The 19,028-nt window shown below is 41.8% G+C and overlaps 1 protein-coding gene across 1 annotated transcript in view; it reads right to left on the bottom strand.

Annotated features, from left to right (window-relative positions):
• Positions 1 to 17,011, bottom strand: part of KCTD16 (potassium channel tetramerization domain containing 16) — a 223,093-nt gene extending 206,082 nt beyond the window's left edge. The window contains exon 1 of the mRNA XM_081091778.1: positions 15,971 to 17,011. Coding sequence (XP_080947904.1) covers positions 15,971 to 16,802 — 832 coding nt within the window. The 5' untranslated portion in view covers positions 16,803 to 17,011. The remainder of the gene's footprint in view (positions 1 to 15,970) is intronic.
• Positions 17,012 to 19,028: the final 2,017 nt, after the last annotated feature.

The following is a 19,028-nucleotide window of genomic DNA, read 5'->3' as shown; positions in this document are numbered from 1 at the left end:
TTTATAATTTTTATTATTTTTATTTTTTTTCTTGGGTATTTGGTGGAGGAGAAGAAGACAAGGATAGAACTTTTCTATTCCATTTCAAATGCTTTTGACATCTTTTTGTACTATGAAATCTTGTGCCTTTTCATATCTGAGGTACCTAGGAAATCAAATTCTTAAAAATAATGCTGTGTAGGAGTCTCTGGGAGAAGAGATTGTATCCCAGAAGTTGTGTGTGGGTAACTGAGGACAGATTTGCAGATTTCAGCCCAATCTGGTTTAATTTTTTTAAAGCTGTATCATGGGAAAATCGTGTTCCTAAGGCTTGAAATTTGAAGGGGAGAGAGAATGGAAAATCAGGCCTGTCCAGCACCTTCTGCCATCCCACCACCTGCTGGAGGCTGTGTGTGGGCTTCTCACTTAATCATGGGAGGCAGTTCTCTTGAAGAGCTGCTTCTGGCAGTTTGAGAAAGACAGCACTGCCATCTGGTATTTCTGTGTATGACATGATAGTCAAGAGTGCCGGAATTGGGGACAGGGCAACAGGGATGGAATTCTGCTTATACCAACTGGGATATCACATAGCAGTAACTTGTGTCTGTGGGGTAGGGAAGGTTCTTTTAAAGTTCACCCCCATCTATCACCCACACTTATGTTCATCAGCCCATGGTTACCACCATTCTTAACATAAACGAATGAACTTTTCTCAAACTCAACACCACTCGTTTTTTTCCCCATACAGAAATTCTAAGACAGCCACTAACAGTGACCTTGAACAAGTGAAAGTTCTCTGAGCCTCAGTTTCTTATGTAGAGGTTTCTTGAGGATTAAATGAGAAGCATTTGATATGAAACCTGACATAGACTTCAATAAAGGATAACTATGATCACTGTTAACACCTCAGAGTTTAAATAAATGCCATTGCTTACCTACAGTTATTTGTCTGGTCAGGAGGACCTCAGATGCAAATTAAGATAGCAATTATTTAATTACATTCCATCTGCTTATTTGGAAGAAAGCTTGTTTTCCCATACAAGGAAGCAAATTACCAAGGCAAATCATAGGCTATAAACAATATAAAAATATACCTATATAATAAAAAGACAGTGTTCCTACTGTTTTTATATAGAAGGCTGGTATGGGGGATTATTTGCAAACACCCCCAAACTAGACTTTTTTTGTTTAGAATTAATTCATGTGAAGATAGAAAGTACCATTTCAACCAGTGATTTTATCATAGTCCCTTAAGCTCTGTGGAGGAAATATAGATTATATTGATCTAATATCTACACTAATAAAAGAGAAAAATGGTAATTGGCATACGACCACTACACTTTTCATTGGCTAATCAGCGAGATATGCAAATTAACTGTCAGCCAAGATGGCGGCCGGCAGCCAGGCAGCTTGAAACTAACATGAGGCTTGCTTGCCTCAGTGACGGAGGAAACCAACGTTCCCCGCCTGCAGCTCCAGGCCTCTGAGCCTGCAGTTTAAGAAACATTGTAACAAATACTGCCGGACTTCAGCCAGCAGATTCGCAACATTGTATGCAAAGGCCAGAAACCTACTTTCAGCAGCGGGAGGCCTAAGAGCTGGAGCCAAGCCTCAAGCTAAAGCTGGCCCAGAATAAAAAAAAAAAAAAAAAGGAAAAAAGGAGCGTTTGGGAGTTCAGTCACCCCCAGCCTGAAAACAGCCCTCAGCCCCTCACCCAGACTGGCCAGGCACCCCAGTGGGGACCCCCACCCTGGAGGGTGTGTGACCAGCTGCAAACAGCCATCATCCCCTCACCCAGGCTGGCCAGGCACCACAGTGGGGACCCCCACCCTGATCCAGGACACCCTTCAGGGCAAACCAGCTGGCACCCACCCATGCACCAGGCCTCTACCCTATATAGTAAAAGGGTAATATGCCTCCCGGCACCAAGATCAGCATGACAGGGGGCAGCGCCCAAACACCCTGATCGGCCCTGCTCTGTGTGTGACAGGGGGCGGCACCCTAACCTTCCCCCCCTCCCCCCCGGGCCCTGCTCTATGTGTGACGGGGTAGAGCCATAACCTCCCCATCGGCCCTGCCCTGAGTGTGAGAGTGGCGGCGCCCCAATCCCCTGACTGGCCCTGCTCTGTGGGTGATAGAGGGCGGCGCCCCAACCCACTGATCTGCCCTGCTCTGTGTGTGACAGGGGACGGTGCCCCAACTCCCCTATCGGACCTACTCTGTGAGTGACAGGGGGGAGCACCTCAACCCCCTGATGGGCCCTGCTCTGTGCATGACAGGAGGGAGCTCCCCAACCCCCTGATGGGCCCTGCTCTGTGCATGACAGGGTACGGAGCCCCAACCCCCCTGATGGGCCCTGCTCTGTGTGTGATGGGGGCAGCGCCCCCACCCCCGGATTTGCCCTGCTCTGTGCGTGACAGGGGGTAGCGCCACAACTTCCCCATCGACCCTGCCTTGAGTGTGACAGGGGGTGGTGCCCCAACCCCCCAATCGGCCCTGCTCTGAGCCCAACCAGGGGCTGCACCTAGGGATTGGGCCTGCCCTCTTCCACCCGGGAGCAGGCCTAAGCCAGCAGGTCGTTATCTCCCGAGGGGTCCCAGACTGTGAGAGGGCACAGGCTGGGCTGAGGGACCCCCCCCTCCAACTGAGTGCACAAATTTTTGTGCACCGGGCCTCTAGTAATAATATAATAACCTTAGGCTTTATTCATAGTATAAGAAACAATTCCAAACTACTTGGTAGAAAGCATATAGGGTCGGTTGTAAAGACGATTTTTCCATAGCAATAACTCCCATTGCTTGTGTTGTTACAAAAATTAAATAAATAAATAAATAAATGGGATAATTAAGGTGACTATGTCTGTAACATACCAAAAAATGAAAGCAAAGTTAACTTTTGCTCTTTATTTTTTCTAATTGATTTCCTCCAGTTCATCCTTCACTGAGACTTGTTCTGAGTGCTAAATGCAACTCAGATGAAAAGAAAAGAAATGGAAAGGAATACAAAGCTAAGAACCTGACCAAAAAATGTAGAAAGGCAATTTTTCAAAAAATGTAAATTCACCATTTGATTAGAATGTCTGGGTTTAGGATTTTTCAAACATTGACAATCAGCCCTATGTTTCCTGGAATTGTCCCAAGGGCTATCAGAAAAAAGGAATAAAAAGGGTATAGGGAAGAATGCCTTACTCACACCCAATTCCCACCACAGGCAAAACACCATCACTTTAAAAGATACTGTATGTTGGCTTCAACCTAAGTTGTCATATAAAGCTGGGAGACTCAAAGAGAGGAAACAATCATGAAATCATGAGATGCCCCTCACCATCCAGGAAGCTCTGATTTTATAAGTCAAGCCCCCATCCAGCATTACAATTTATAGGGCTCTATTAAGGGATCTGTTTGTATCCATTTGGCCAGTGCCTTCAGACCATAAGTGGATGATAATGACACAAGTGGAGAAGACCAAAATATACCCAACATATCTTTGATCGTAGGCTACGAAATAATAAAAGTGCTGGTGCTGCGGGCCCATTAAAACCTGTTTACTTATTGTGACCATTGGTATCTAAATACTTTACAACTTTCTAAATAAGCAGATTTAATTTCTATCTTCTTGGGTGTAGTTACCTTTCCTTAAGATGTTCTCTAGAAGTTCACTTCAGCTAAGATAAAATCTGCCTTAATAGCAGACATCTAATCAAGCAACAGAGTCACTTTACATGTCATATCATGTGCTACTCAGTGTCCTATGGGGCAATTAACTAAATAGGTCCACTATTCTTGTTATATAATTGAGGTACCAGGGTGCTGGTAGAGTTAAGTAATTCATCAAAGCCAGTTCCCCTGGATACTCTTGTATCCTCTGTCTCTCGGGTTTTAAGTTGTTCTTTTTCCCCCGCATTCATTTCTACTATACTCATCAGAGATTATATATCTACACCTGCAAATATATATGTGTGTGTGTGTGTGTGTGTGTGTATACTAGATAGATCTACACACACACACACACACAGAGGGTGGAGCAAAAGCAGGCTTACAGTTGTTCATATGAAAAATAATACAATAATTAATAAACAAAAATACAAGAATAAAATCTGTGTTTTACATACAACTGTACTTACAATTGTAAACTCACAGTTGTATATATTATCAGTTACTTTCACCATAAAAATGAACCTACTATTATAATTTTACATGGTGGGGTGGGGAGGATAGAAAAAAATCACTAATTGAGTGCCTACTATGTGCCAGGTGCTGTACTAGTTGCAAGAAATACAAGAGAGCAGAACCCATGAAGTTTGAAGTATACTAGGAGAGGAAGAGAGAGGGGGGGGGGGAATAAAGTACATCAAACAGGTAATTACACATGTGAACAGTGCTCTTTATGCTGCTAACGCAGTGACTAATAGAGAATAAGCAGGAAGACATTGGCTACTTCAGCAGAGATAGTAACAGAAGGCCTTTCCAAGGAAAGCCCATTAAAGCCTGATTCTGAGGAGAGGGAACACAAGTGTAGTATATTAAAGTGGGAAACAGACTGGCCTTTTGTAAGAACTGTCAAAAGGTAGGTGTAACAGAGGTACGAGTGCCTTTAAAAGGGGCAAGAGAGGTGAGCATTATCAACAGGACTATAGGAATTGGTGTTACATGCTTTTCTTTTCTCTAAGGTCATGAGTGTGCATAGCAATAGTCCAGAGTGAAACCAGTGGGCGGAAGCTTGACTTTTGTTTTGATAGTGATCAGAATCAGCTCTAATAGATCCATATTCTCTCAGTTTTTCTTCCAGCTACTTGTAAGATGAACTAAAACTGCCTATAGATAAAGTAGTGCCTGGCAACTGATGAGAAAAGCTAATAAGATGACATGACCTTGGCTTAATCCTCACAGCACTGCCTTGAGAAAAGCTTCCCCATTCTCCTTTTACAGGTGAATGTTCTGAGGTATAATGAGGCTAAGATGCTTGGCTGAGAACTCTTACCATTTGCAACGGCATGGATGGAACTGGAGAGCATTATGCTAAGTGAAATAAGCCAGTCAATGAAGGAAAAATACCACATGATCTCACTCATTCATGAATAATAAAGACCATTATAAACTTATGAACAATAGATACAGAGGCAGAGCTGCCTCAAACAGATTGTCAAACTGCAGCGGGAAGGCCGGGGAGGGTTGGGGGGCAGGAGGGAGCGGGGTAAGAGATCAACCGAAGGACTTGTATGCATGCATATAAGCATAACCAATGAACATAAGACAAGAGAGGTGAGCATTATCAACAGGGGGGTAGGGGAGGCCAGGGAATTGTCAAGGGGGGGGGGGGAGGACACATATGTAATACCCTTTGTAATACTTTAAGCAATAAAATAAATTTAAAAAATAAAAAAATAAAGTGAAAAAAAAAAAAGATGCTTGGCTGAGTAGACCCTGGTAAGAAGTAACACAACTACGATTTTTATCCAGATAGATCCTATGTTGTCAGTGTATCCAAACATATTCTCTGCATTCCTGGTTAAAACTTAATATCAAGCAAAACTGGGGACAAATTTCATTCATTTTACATTTCACATTTTCTTTTTTAAAATGTAGCGTTATGAATTTCTGTACTCATCCAACAAATGCATATTAAGCATACCCTGTGTTCAGCACTGTGGTAGTTACTGAAAATGACTTGTGTATGAGACTGACAAAGTAAATCAATAATCCGTAGTTAAAGTTAAAATAATAACAATGATACATACAATTTTGAGAATCATAAAAGGAGACTACAGACATAATTATAAAGTCTCTTTAAAATCAATTATTGGTCATCTAAGGCTATCATTTGGTTTCTGATTTTACACATGTACTTTCATAAGACAAAAGTTTAAATGCAAGAGAGAACTGAAGAGTTTAAAAAGAAAGATGCTGGTTCCTGGAATAACTAAATCATTCACATGGCTATGGCTAGGGAAAATCTCATTAATAAGAAATGAAATGACTGCTAATGATCTTAACATTTGTCTAAGTCATCCTAGGCTATAACTTGTATGACTTCATCAGCCAGCTAGTATCTGCAAGTCAACAAATGCGTTCAAGATTTAAGCATTTTCTCTTCTCTCAGCTTTAATATAAAACCTGGTTTAATTTTCTGATACTCCAAATTCAGGTTAGGAAGCTCCCTCTCTATTCTCATATCAGTTTACACTTGCCCATCACAATTGATTGAAGTTGCTCACTTACTAGTCTAATCTTTTCCTAAACCATAAGATCAATGAGTATACTGTCCACATGCTTCAGTGGAGAAGTGCTGGGAAATCATTAGCATAAGGACTTTGTGAATTAAGATCTTGATTCTTTGAAAGACAACCCTCCTGCACCTTTGGTGGAATTGCAAATTGGTGCAGCCTCTATGGAAAATAATATGGAGGTGCCTCAAAAAATTAAAAATAAAACTACCATATGACCCAGCAATCCCAGTTGTATTTATCTGAAGAAATCCAAGACATTAATTTGAAAATATATATGCATCTCTATGTTCATCGCTGCATTATTTACAATACCCAGGATATAGAAGCAACCTAAATGTCCATCAATAAAGAAGATGTGGCCGTAATTGATGGCAAGAAGTTTGTATCAAATATAAGAGCAATATAAGGCAATAAAGAACTTGAAGCAGAAACATGACATGGTCCGATTCACATTAAAAATCTCATCATGTTTGCAATAGAGAGAATAGATCCAAAGGGGACAACCCCAAATGTGAGATGGAAAGGAAAATTTAGCTTATTTGCAGTAGTCTAGAAAAGCAATGCTGGTGGTCTGGGCCAGAGGATCATCAGTGGAAATGAAGAGAAATGGACGGAGCCCTGGCTGGAGCATTAGCATGGGCACTGAATGGTCAAGGGTGTGATTCCCAATCAAGGGCATGTACCTGGGTTGCAGGTTTGAAACTCGGTACTGGTCAGGGCACGTGCAGAAGGGAACCAACTGATATGTCTTCTCTCTCTCTCTCTCTCTCTCTCTCTCTCTCTCTCTCTCTCTCTCTCTCCCTCTCCCTCTCCCTCTCCCTCTCCCTCTCCTTCTCACCCTCTCTTCCACTCTCCCTAAAAATCAATGGAAAAAATATCCTAGGGTGAGCATGAACAAAAAGAAATGGATGGATTTGAGAGAGATGAAAAAGAACCAATAGGACTTGTCATAGATTGAAGAGAGTGACTCGGGAGAAGAAAGAGGATGACACCCATGTTTCATTCTTCCCTGGGAAACTGGGAGACTGAATTGCCATTTACTGAGATGAAGAACACAGGGAGAGAAGGGGTTTGGGAACAGCAGACAATGAACTCAATGGAGCTTCAGAACAATTGAAAGAATCCAAAAAAAAAAAATTAGAATAGCCAGGATGCAAAGTTTCCCACCCAAAATAATTCCTCCCCCAGTTAACAGGACCCAGTGCACATCTGGGTTGGCTCATTGCACCCTGATGACAGCCCAGTCTACTGATGAGAACAGCAGTGGAATGCTAGGCAGTTCATGAATGACTGGAAAGACAAATAAGGGTTTCTTTTATTGCCTGCCATATCATCAGAGTCAAATTAAGCAATGGAGATAATAAATAGATTCTAATTGCTACCTATCTATATGATAAATATTAAAAAACTAACAATAAAAGATGACCTTCCCTTGACTCCACAGCACACAGCATTTCAATCTGCCAAAGCAAATTAAATGTGAACTTGCCATCACTCATGAAGATTTCTTGCCAGAAATAATGGACTTGAATCTGATCAAGTCTCTAGAATCTATAGTCTAGATATAACAAAATCACAGAAAATACAGGGGTCAGAAAAATATGTGTTTAAGGTGTCACAGAGATCACAGAGATAGATCAGCCAGACCCAGAATGTGGGACAGTCAACATGACAAACAACTTGGTTTCTTCAAACAAATTGGAAAAGGGGGTGGGAGAGAGAAGAGAGAAAGAGGGAGAAAGGGAGAGCTTAAAAGATATTTAAGGTAAATATTTTACCTTTGTTTCATATAAATTATATGCAATATTTTTTCAATTTTTAAAGAGAAAAGAAAGTGTAACCAAAGGTAATGAATGGACCTCATTTGGATCTTGACTCAAACAAGCCACCTTTAAGAAAATTCTGTGAGGCAATCAAAAGTTTGAACATCAACTAGATATTAAATTATAGTAAAGAATTACAACTAGTCTTCAAATAACATTTTTTCAATGTAATCTTATTATAACATTGATGAGATCCCACAGGAACTTAACTCTTGTTTATATAAATTAGCCTATGGCAAAATTGGTCTCCCTATATATGTTTCATAAAGTTGCAGAACCTATCTATAATGTTAAGTGAGGATTTACTGTATTAATTTTGCATGCAATAATTGCATTTTGTTATTTTTCTTTAGTTCATTTTATTTTGGAAATGTTTTTTTAGATGAATAAAATAATTGATGTATGAAATTTGCTTCAAAATAATCCAGTGCAAACAGGAAGGAAAGTAGATAGGACTGTTTATGAAACAACATTGGTCTTGTAATGATAATGTAATTATTAAAGCTGGGTGTCTCAACATTTGGATGTATTTAAAGATTTCTGCACTAAAATGTTTTACCTGACTTGAAAAGAAATCCTGTACTTGATGAAAGCTATAGCAAAGACTAAAGAAAAAGAGCAACTGTCAGCTGTGATGCCGAAACTGAGCATTCATCTATCAATTTCAGAAGGAATTTTTTTCTATTCATTGCACTAGCACTCTCTCCTATGCAAGTCACTCCTCTCCATAGTTTATGTTTGGAGGTTTTCCAAATGGAGATTTATGGCACTTTATAAACTATTTCCACCTCTAATTCCTTTGATAGGATTTAAACTCACTAGACTGTCAAGAGCATTTGGTCTTCTCTTTCCAGGTGTGAGTGTGTGTGTGTGTGTGTGTGTGTGTGTGTGTGTTAGTGCATCGAGGCAATCTCAGAGATTTCCCTTTTCCGTCCACATGTAGACACTCCTCTTGCTGCCAAATCCATTCAGTCATGTTACAGACCTAGGAAAAAACTACTTTAATTGCCTTCCTCAAGAGATTGGGCTCAGTTAATACATCTTGTTTGGCATGAAAAAGAAAACAATATAATAAAACTAGAGGCCCAGCGCATGAAATTCATGCACAAGGGGGGTGTCCCTCAGCCCAGCCTGCACCCTCTCCAATCTGGGACCCCTTGGGGGAAGTCCAACTGCCAGTTTAGGCCCAATCCCTGGGGGATCGGGCCTAAATGGGCAGTCAAACATCCCTCTCACAATCCAGGTCTGCTGGCTCCTAACCACTCACCTGCCTGGCTGCCTGGTTGCCCCTAACCACTTCTGCCTGCCAGCCTGATTGCCCACAACTGCCCTCCCCTGCCAGCCTGGTCACACCCAACTGCCCTCCCCTGCAGGCCTGGTCACCCACAACAGCCCTCCCCTGCCAGCCTGATGGCCCCCAACTCCCCTCCCCTGCTGGCCTAGTCGCCCCCAACTACCCTCCCCTGCTGGCCTGATGGCCCCCAACTCCCCTCCCCTGCTGGCCTGGTTGCCCCCAACTACCCTCCCCTGCCGGCCTGATGGCCCCCAACTCCCTTCCCCTGCTGGCCTGGTCGCCCCCAACTACCCTCCCCTGCCAGCCTGATCATCCACAACTGTCCTCCCCTACTGCCATCTTGTGGCGGCCATCTTGTGATGATGTGAGGGCGGCTATCTTGTGGCGGCCATCTTGTGGTGGCCATCTTGTGATGATGTCACATATGACACCACCTAGGCTTTTATTATATAGGATATTTTACTAACACGCTTATATCACTGTTATATTGAGCCCAAAGCTCAGAACACAGCATCTTAAAGACACATAAGAAATTACATCCACCACCCCTGCTCTTTATCATCACCATTTAATTATCTGTGTAAGCACAGGTCTAAATTGACTTCATGATGAAGCTGTACACTTAAATTGTGCTTTTTTTTTTACATTATAAATTAAAACACCTCAAGTCTTAAGAACGCTACTTTCTGGGTACAAAGTCACCTGATCCACAACGATTAAAACGTTTCTTATATACAAAAACCCCTGAGAAAAGTAGCACCAGGCCTTAAAACTTTTCTAAATATAATGAGAGAACAGAATTTTTGCTGACAAGTCTTAATTAGAGAGAAAGAATTAGAAAGCGGGAATGACTAAAACAGGAGGAAAAGAGAGTATCTAAGTAGATAAGACAGAAAGTCATCTCAGAAAGAGATGTAAGTGGTGGTAAAGTCCAAACCTTCACCGTTTTGACTACACTATTCTGTTGCTTCATTTTGAAAGGGCCAATCATCATATCTCTATGGGCAATAAAAATTTAATTTATAATTAGTGTTTTTCAAGTAACCAGAAGAAAAAGAGCTAGAATCATTTAAGGATAGATGCATTTCCACCTATTTTCCTATAAAAACACACCCTCTTATTGAAGCTTTAAAATATTTTTTTCAATTACAGTTGACATTCATGACCTATAAAGTCCACTACTGGGTATGTATCTGAAGAAATTCAAACACTAATTCAAAAAGGTATATGCACCCTTATGTTCACTGCAGTGTTATTTACAACTAGAAGCTCAGTGCACGAAACCGTGTGCGAGCCAAGAGCTGCCTCCAAGAGCCGTGCCGCCCTGCTGCTGGGAGCCAGGAGCCACCCACCAGGAGCCACGAGTCGCCCGACTTTTCACAGCAGTACTTCCAGTCAATACTGAGGACATTGGGCAAGCTAGAGGAGGAACACATGGTGATCATTCTAGTGAGAGACACTGCCTAGCCTGGACTGCTTTTCCAGCTCCACATTTGTGTCACAAAAGCAGTTATTTTAAAATCTGATCTGCTGCCTCAGTCCTACCCCCTGGTTTGAATTTTCTGTGCTGGGAGCCCCACCCCATTGCCGGGAGCTGCAAGCCGCCCTGCCCCACTGCTGGGAGCTGCTGCTCATGGGCAGGGAGGTGGGGGAAGTGAGGGACCAAGAGGTGCTAAATGCACCTCATGGTGACCTATAGTTTGGTTTTTGCGTTCGTTAGGGACACTGGCTTTTTATATATATAGATAGCCAAGATATGGAGGCAGCTTAAGTGCCCATTAATAGGTGAGTGGATAAAAAAGATGTGGGATATATATACAATGGAATATTACTTGGACATAAAAAAACAACAACAATGAAATCTTACCATTTGTGACAACATGGATGGACCTAGAGCAGTGATGGCGAACCTTTTGAGCTCGGCATGTCAGCGTTTTGAAAAACCCTAACTTAACTCTGGTGCCGTGTCACATATAGAAATCTTTTTATATTTGCAACCATAGGAAAACAAAGATTTATATTTTTGATATTTATTTTATATATTTAAATGCCATTTAACAAAGAAAAATCAACCAAAAAAATCAGTTTGCGTGTCAGGGGTTCACCATCACTGACCTAGAGGGTATTATGCTATGTGAAATAAGGTAGACAAAAAAGACAAGTACTATATGATTTCACTTATTGAAGCTTTTTGTTGTTAATCCTCACCAGAGGATACTTTTTCCACTGATTTTTAGAGAGAGTGGAAGGGAGGGGTAGAGACAGAGAGAGAGAAACATCCACGTGAGAGAGACACATCAATTGGTTGCCCCCCAGATATGCCCCGATTGGGGCCAGGGATCAAGCCAGCAACTAAATCATGTGCCCTTGACTGGAATCGAACCCTCAATCCTTCAGTCCTCAGGCCGATGGCCACTAGGGCAGTGTTGGGTAATTCACAGTACCCAGAACCATATATTCTTTCCCAAAACAAGGTCATGCTGCTAAATTCTAAGAGAGAAATCATTACAACTGATCTACTTTTCTCCAACACCCCATCTAAGTCAATAGCCTGGAACATATTTACTGTGTAGGTAAAGCAATTTAGAGACTTTTGTGACAATAACCTTTTAAACTTAAAGAAATAAAATAAAGAGAAGAAAGGTTAAAATGTACCTACAAGAAGTAATTTGTTTAAAAAAAGGTGAAGAATCAGTGTCTCTATCTGTAATTCACAGAACTCAGAGTAATCATCCTATGAATTAAACTCCCTACTTGTGGTCATGTTATCATGGCTTTATGAGAGGCAAATGCCTTTCAATCTGAGTGCTTTCGGGCATTTGTCTGAAGTAACTGACTCATGTATAGGATTAAGGAAGTGTGCATAATTCTCTCCAAACAGGAACAATCTTCCCACTCTCTCTGGGATTGGAAGATGGCTCTAAATTAGAGGTTCATTTATTTCCATGCACCTGTGATTTTTGTGCCTAAGTGTTGTGAATGGTTATTGAGTATCTGGTTCAAAATCAGGACTTCTCTTTTCTAAATTACTTAGCTCCCATTTCATTCAGAGGTGAATCAAGAAGGCATTCTCTGATGTTTATGATATTGCCTTCTATACAACACCGGAAGAGAAGAGAGGTAATGATTTAACTAGTTGGATGGGTAAGGAGGAAATGAAACTTTCTCATTGTTTTAAATTAAAACAAAGCATTTATCTAAAATACTTTGTAAGGCAGTCCTAGGATAAGCATTTCTATGTTCCTATATCACATTTTCTAGGTTGCTGATACATGAATCATAATCCATAGCATCTCACATATCATTTTGGTGTGTAAGCAATGCAGACAAACACATTTCTTTTCATTCTCTTAAACGCATAGTACAGACACCTGTTAACTTTTTAAAATATATTTTTATTGACTTTAGAGAGGAAGGGAGAGGGAGAGAGAGATAGAAACATCAATGATGAGAGAGAATCATTGATCAGCTGTCTCCTGCATGCCCCCCACTAGGGATGGAGCCAGCAACCCATGCATGTACCCTGACCAGGAATCGAACCGAGAGCTCCTGGTTAATAGGTCGATGTTCAACCACTGAGCCACGCCAACTGGGCATTTTTTTAATATGTTTTTATTGATTTTGGAGAGAGATAGAGAGAGAGAGAGAGAGAGAGAGAGAGAGAGAGAGATAGATAGATGAGGGAAAAACATTTATCAATGTGAGGGAAAAACATCTATCAGTTGCTTCCTGCATGTGTTCCGATTGGGGAGACTGGAGGTGGAACCTGCAACCTGGTTATGTGCTCTGACCAGTGATCAAAAATCAGCAACCTTTTGGTGCATGGGACGACATTCAACCAACTGAACCACAATGGCCAGGGCAACACCTGTTGACTTTAATTGTTCATAATTCTTCATTAACTAAATAGTCAAAACTACCTGATGCCGACCATCAATTCTAGATTTACATGAAGATTAAATAAGGCAAGAATCTAGCCTTTTTAATAATACAAGGAATTTTGGTCTCCCAATTTTCCCGTGGAAAACTTGAGGGGAAAAAACAGGTAAACAGGGGAAGAAGGGGTCATTCCCCATGACTGCCAACTACTATATACAATGTATTAATTTCTCATTGTTTATTTTTTACTATGATATGGATCCAGGCAAAGTGATTCTGCATTATCCCTGGGTTATTAGAAGAGTCTGACTGCTTGGAGTTAATTTAATATAAATATATAAACTTATATATTTATTATATATAATATTTAACCTAAGAAGTAGTTGAATTTCTCTGTAAAGAGTGTGTGTGTGTGTGTGTGTGTGTGTGTGTGTGTGTGTGTTGGCTGGTTTTTTGAGGATGCAGGGGCACTCCCTGGGATTCGTGCTGCCCTTTGGAATCTGCCAGGTTGCAGCTTCTTTTCTCTGTTCTCTCAGTCCACACCCGTGCTGTAGCCTGGGGCTCTGTCCCTCTCTGTGGGGCTCAGTGGGACTAGCTCTTGCTGGACAAAGATTGCATACAGTCAGCTTTAGAGCACCTCCCACGGTTTCAGTCTATTAATCAGAGCACAACAGTTTGATGAATTAATGCTTATACAGGCACAGTTGGCAGCTTCTAATTAAATAATTATGGCTAGCCAGCTTCATGGAAGCTGTTACGGACTCTAGAAAGCCAGCTGTCAGTCTTATCGGTCTTTATACAGAGGAAGAGTTAACAGTAAGCTCTGGGTATTAGGCACAAAGGGGAAGTATATCATATGCAACATACATGCTGTGCAATATAAAGTTGCTGTGTGTTTGTGCTAGCCTGACCAGAGGGATGGAGAGCAAACTGTTCCTTAGCAATCTCTCAGCAGCCCAGCAAAGAAAGAAGTAATTACATCATCAGGAGCACAGAGCCCGTCCAAAGCATCCTAAAGAGGGCACAGTGTTAGATGCATGAGTCTTTAATCAGTCTTTGACACAGAAATGTCACTGAGATAATAGGTAAATACAAATCAGTTTCTGGGTCTCATTTAGAAGTACAAGTGATTAGAAATCTATTGTGGTCTTTTGGGGGATAGAGTTATTATGATTTTATTTGACTGAAGCTTTTTAAGATGCCATTTCAAATATTAGAAATCAGAGAACAAGATAAATATCACAAACCTAGATTTGAACTCTAAGGTGCATTTTTCCATGAAGTGAGAAGATATTTGTTCTACATAATCACAGATAATATCAGATTCCTTTACAGAAGGCTAGAAAGCTAGAGTCTTATGTCTACACTAGTGGGAAATTCACCAGAAGGAAGAAAGCAATGTCTGGTATCTGGCAACTGAGCTTCAGCACAGAGGAAGATATAGATTATAGGTAAGTGCCAGAGATAACATTACTGGACCAAATCATGCTTGTTACTACACATTAGTATGCTACAGACCTGATCACTGATTTCACGCTTCTCCACAGGCTGTCCTTTCTACACATACATAGGACTTGACTTCTAAAAACCCAGTACAGAACAATTCGGCTTTCCACTGACCAGCAATTCAGCAAGGTTCCCAGCACCACCTCCAAAGGAATAAACACAACTGTAGGCAAAACTGAGTCCAAGAAATTCATTTGTTCGTTTATGTTCAAATATATTTGGACATTTTAACCCCCTAAAAGTATGGGTTTGCCTTTAAATAAGAAAGAAATCGAATGTTAACACTGGAAACATATTTCTTATGGAATTCACTTCCCAACTCCCAGGCCAGTTGAATATCAGCAGTTAAATCAAGCACTAGACTTTCAGCGGTCAATGGCTTACAATTTATCTTTAAAAATGCTATTTCATAACGCATAACAATCTGTATTGAAAGTTGTCATTTAGGCAAATGGACTGACCTCTAAGAAACCGAGTTCAAAAACTTCAATATGATAGTTTCCTTTCCTTTTTCCCTCTGGTTTCTTTTTACGTCAGTAATTCTATCACCTCAGCTGCCTAGATGTTTGCATGTGATTGACAATTCTCAAGGACCTAACTCCTTCTAGGTGGATCTTAAATGAAGTTCAGCTTAAGTTTGCAATGCAATTGAAGTCTCAGTACAAATTACTGAAGAATCAGATAGCAGACTTATAAAGCCTATAAAAGAAAATTTTAGACTTGGGGGGAGGGTAAGAAAGGGAGTCTTTCGTCAGTGTATACTGCCATCTAGCCAAAACCACATCATTCAGTATAACATCCATTTGTGTTTTCAAAGCCCCCGATGAAAGCAAGTCTTCAGCAACTAGCTTAATAGATCCCAAAGTTCAAATAAAAGAATAGACAGCAGCACTTCACCCACTCTGAGTCTACCAACCTCTGTGGACCAACAGCCAAGTTCTAATCATCACCATAACTTTACAATTCAACATCTGGCAAACAGATATATATGTCTGTTTTCATTCCACATAATACCAATATCATTTGCATCTTGTAATTTTGAGGCCTTTGAATATTCTGTGACTTCACTGGAAAAACAGATAAAGTTGCCTTAGGTAACACACGAGAGCTGAATTATAAACTCTAATACTCTAGCTATGCCTCAAGTTAAAAAATAAAAATCCCAAAGTAATAGTCCTTAGACACTGACAGAACATGCAGACCATACACATCTGTAAAGGGAATCAATATACATAAACAATAAAAAGAACCCTTTGCACTTACGGTAGAAGACGTATTCAGTGTAGCTTGACCAGATCTTGTCATCTGTATATTGGTTGAGGAAAGATGCTGTCACTGAGGAGTTACAGGCCACCATGTGGAATCCACACTCTGACAACATATCAAAAGCCCTTTCCAGATGCTTGAATTTGAGATAAAATCTTGAGGTGTATCTTTCTGGGGCTCGGTCAGGGTCTCTGCTCTCATTCAAAGTTTCTCCAAAGACCTCCTTTGCCAAGGAAATCCTTCCACAAACCAAAATCCGGGGAACTCTCCGAAACTTGGCATCTGCCTGCCCCTCTCTGCCCATGGTGCAGGACCCCCTGTAACCCACAGTAATGAAACCCCACTTGCGGTCAGCAGGAAGCAGTGAGGAAGCGGGGCAGATTCTCGTGTCACTTCCTTGGGAGGCATCTTCGAAGTCACTATGGCAGAATTCCTCCGGGCTTTGCTTGATTTCATCGGGGGTCAGGAGTTTGACCAAGTCTGGGAGCTGGAAGTACTCAGCTTCCCTTTTCAGTCTTCCTCTCTCTGGAAAGTGATCAGGCAGGACCACCTGCCTATCCCTGAGATAGTCCAGAATATAACGGAACAAGAATCCATCTCTGTCAATGAAAAACCTTCCCTTGGAGTCCTTAGCTAGATCGTTAGCTGTGTCTCTTTTTGGGGAAAACATTTTCCACAGGAGGGAATGAGGGATGCTTATTAATGTAGAATGGCGAGTGAAATAAACTTGACCCCCAACATTCAGCTCCATGACTTCAGGGAAGGAGTTTGGAACTGTGGCCCCTTGTTCTCGAGGATAATAACGACTACAGTTTCCACTCAGAGCCATTGTCCCTTTCTTGTTCTCCTCCTCCTATTTTAATTTGAAGGTGCAATCAAAAGGAGTCACAGCCTTATCCTTTACATCAACTTGAAAGAAAGGGAGAAAGAAGGATGCTAACTTGTTAGAAACGACCTCCTCTTGCCCCAGTATTTTCCCCCAAGAAAGCAAAATTTAGAATAGTCCACAGGTGAAGTAGTTGAAACCCTGGCTGGTGATGAGCTATGACTTCATGGAATATAATCAACTCATCTCCATTCGATCTTCCCCCAGGTTCAGTAGACAAGGCAGGTTAAGTCCCCAGTTACTCAGAGATCTGTCTAAAGGAAAAGAGAGAAAATTATTTCCTCAAACCCAGCATGAGTCAGAAAGAGAGAGAGCTGATGGAGAGGGGAGGGGAGAGGAGAGGGAGGTAGAGGGAGGGAGGGATAACGGGAGGAAGGGAGATAGGAAGTATTTTACATAAGCAGCCTTGGAACTACTGATTTTAACCATTCTCCCAGGAAATAGCTTCTCTCAAGCTATTCTGTGCCTATATGTTTATCCATACACCTCTGTCTCCAGCAATTAATATTAAAAACATTTCTATTTGCATTTCTGCATTTAAAAAGTAATACGCAATTTTAAGCTTCTAAGATGGGATTTTTTTTCCCCCATCTGGACAGTAAAATCAATAAGCCTCAGAACTTACCTTCAGGAGTGCTAGAAACTCAGTCCTGTGAATAAATACCCATTAGCCAAGCAGTCAGAATGCACAGCCACACTGAGCCTATCACTGGAAAGTGCCAGAGAGATGTGCTCTTAGAAAAAAAATTATATATATTTATATAAATGTATATTTGTAGGTATGTATATATTCATTTCCAATCTCAAGTTAAAACAAGTCACAAAAAGTTAAACGGTGATGAGAGGTGACTGGCTTGAAGAAGCAGAGAAAAATATTCAACCAAAGCGTCTCCAGGGAGGGGGGGTGGGGGGGTGGATCAAACCTTCAGCAAGAATCCTTAAAACAGAAGAGTTACAAGAGGTATCAGGACTTAGAAGCTTTTCAGAAAGCCCAGCAGCGGAAAAACGGAGGTGCCCTGCTGGGGTCCCAGGTAGCCACCCCACCTGCCGGCAAGGGCGAACAGGCTCCCATGCTCCTAGCTAGGTGGGAGCCTTTAGGAGCCCTTGGGAGCCCTGGGGAGCAGGTGCGAGCTGAGCTGGTGAAGCCGGCAGGAGCCGGTGGGATCCGGCACCTTCAAAGCGCAGAGAAGCCAGCGGGTCTGGGCTCCTGCTTCTCAGGCGGGCGGCGGAGCTGGGCGGTTCCACAGTTCCCAGTGCAGTTGGGCTGCTGTTGTTTCAGCAGTGCAGGCAAGAAACCATCCAGGGAAATGACTATTACATCATCTTAAAGGAATATGGCTTGGAGAAAGCGGAGGCACCGCGAGTCACGTCCTCCTCGGTGACAGGTCCCCGGGATGGCACAGGGACACAGTGCGCTTGCCTTGGGCAAGGGACTCCGGGGCGCTCGCTCAGGGCTTGGGGCGGGGACGCCGCGCGGCCACTTCCCTCCCTGCCCAGTCGGGAAGTCTGGAGTTTCCACGGCCGTCGCTTAGCCTTTTCTTCTCTTTTGACCTCTACTGCCACCACCATCCCCCAGAAACAACCCCCCAAACCTGTGGAGAGATAAACGCAAGTGAAATTTTCACTTGACAAATCTACAAACAAACCTTTTGCACAGGCACTGAATTTCAGCTGGAGGGCAGATTTTCCCTTAAAGCTTGCTTTAAAAAAAAAAAAAAAAAAAAAGCACACCTAATGACCCCAAGGTTCTAACTACTGGTATAAAGTATTTGTGTTTTTTAAACCAAAGGTACATTCAACCATGTTCTCTTAAACACCCTCCTCTTTTTTCTCCTTTTGTTCCATCCCTCTGCCAATCCACCAATAAATAAATAGGTAAATAAATATTTACAGTCTCTCTGGAATTAATCCCTTTTCAAAAAAATACATGAAGCAGAAGCACGGACACCCTCAGAAAGCCCACAGTTTACACCAGTAAGTATCATCTTAGCTTACCTGTAGGAAAAAAGGTTGCAACCTTTCTCTGGGGCTGCTTCCTTGCTGAGCATCTCCTTGGGTGTGCCCCACTCATCCCAGGAGGTCCCTGATGGAAGACACGCCCACTAAGAGACAGTTTACTCCTGTCCCAAAGGACTCCCTTAAGTGCATCATTAGAGTTTCAGGAAGGCA

The sequence above is a fragment of the Myotis nattereri genome, assembly GCF_964212035.1.
Source record: "Myotis nattereri genome assembly, chromosome: 5".
NCBI lineage: Eukaryota > Metazoa > Chordata > Mammalia > Chiroptera > Vespertilionidae > Myotis > Myotis nattereri.
The sequence above is the reverse complement of the archived record's forward strand: the minus strand, read 5'-3'. Positions and strand labels throughout refer to the sequence as shown.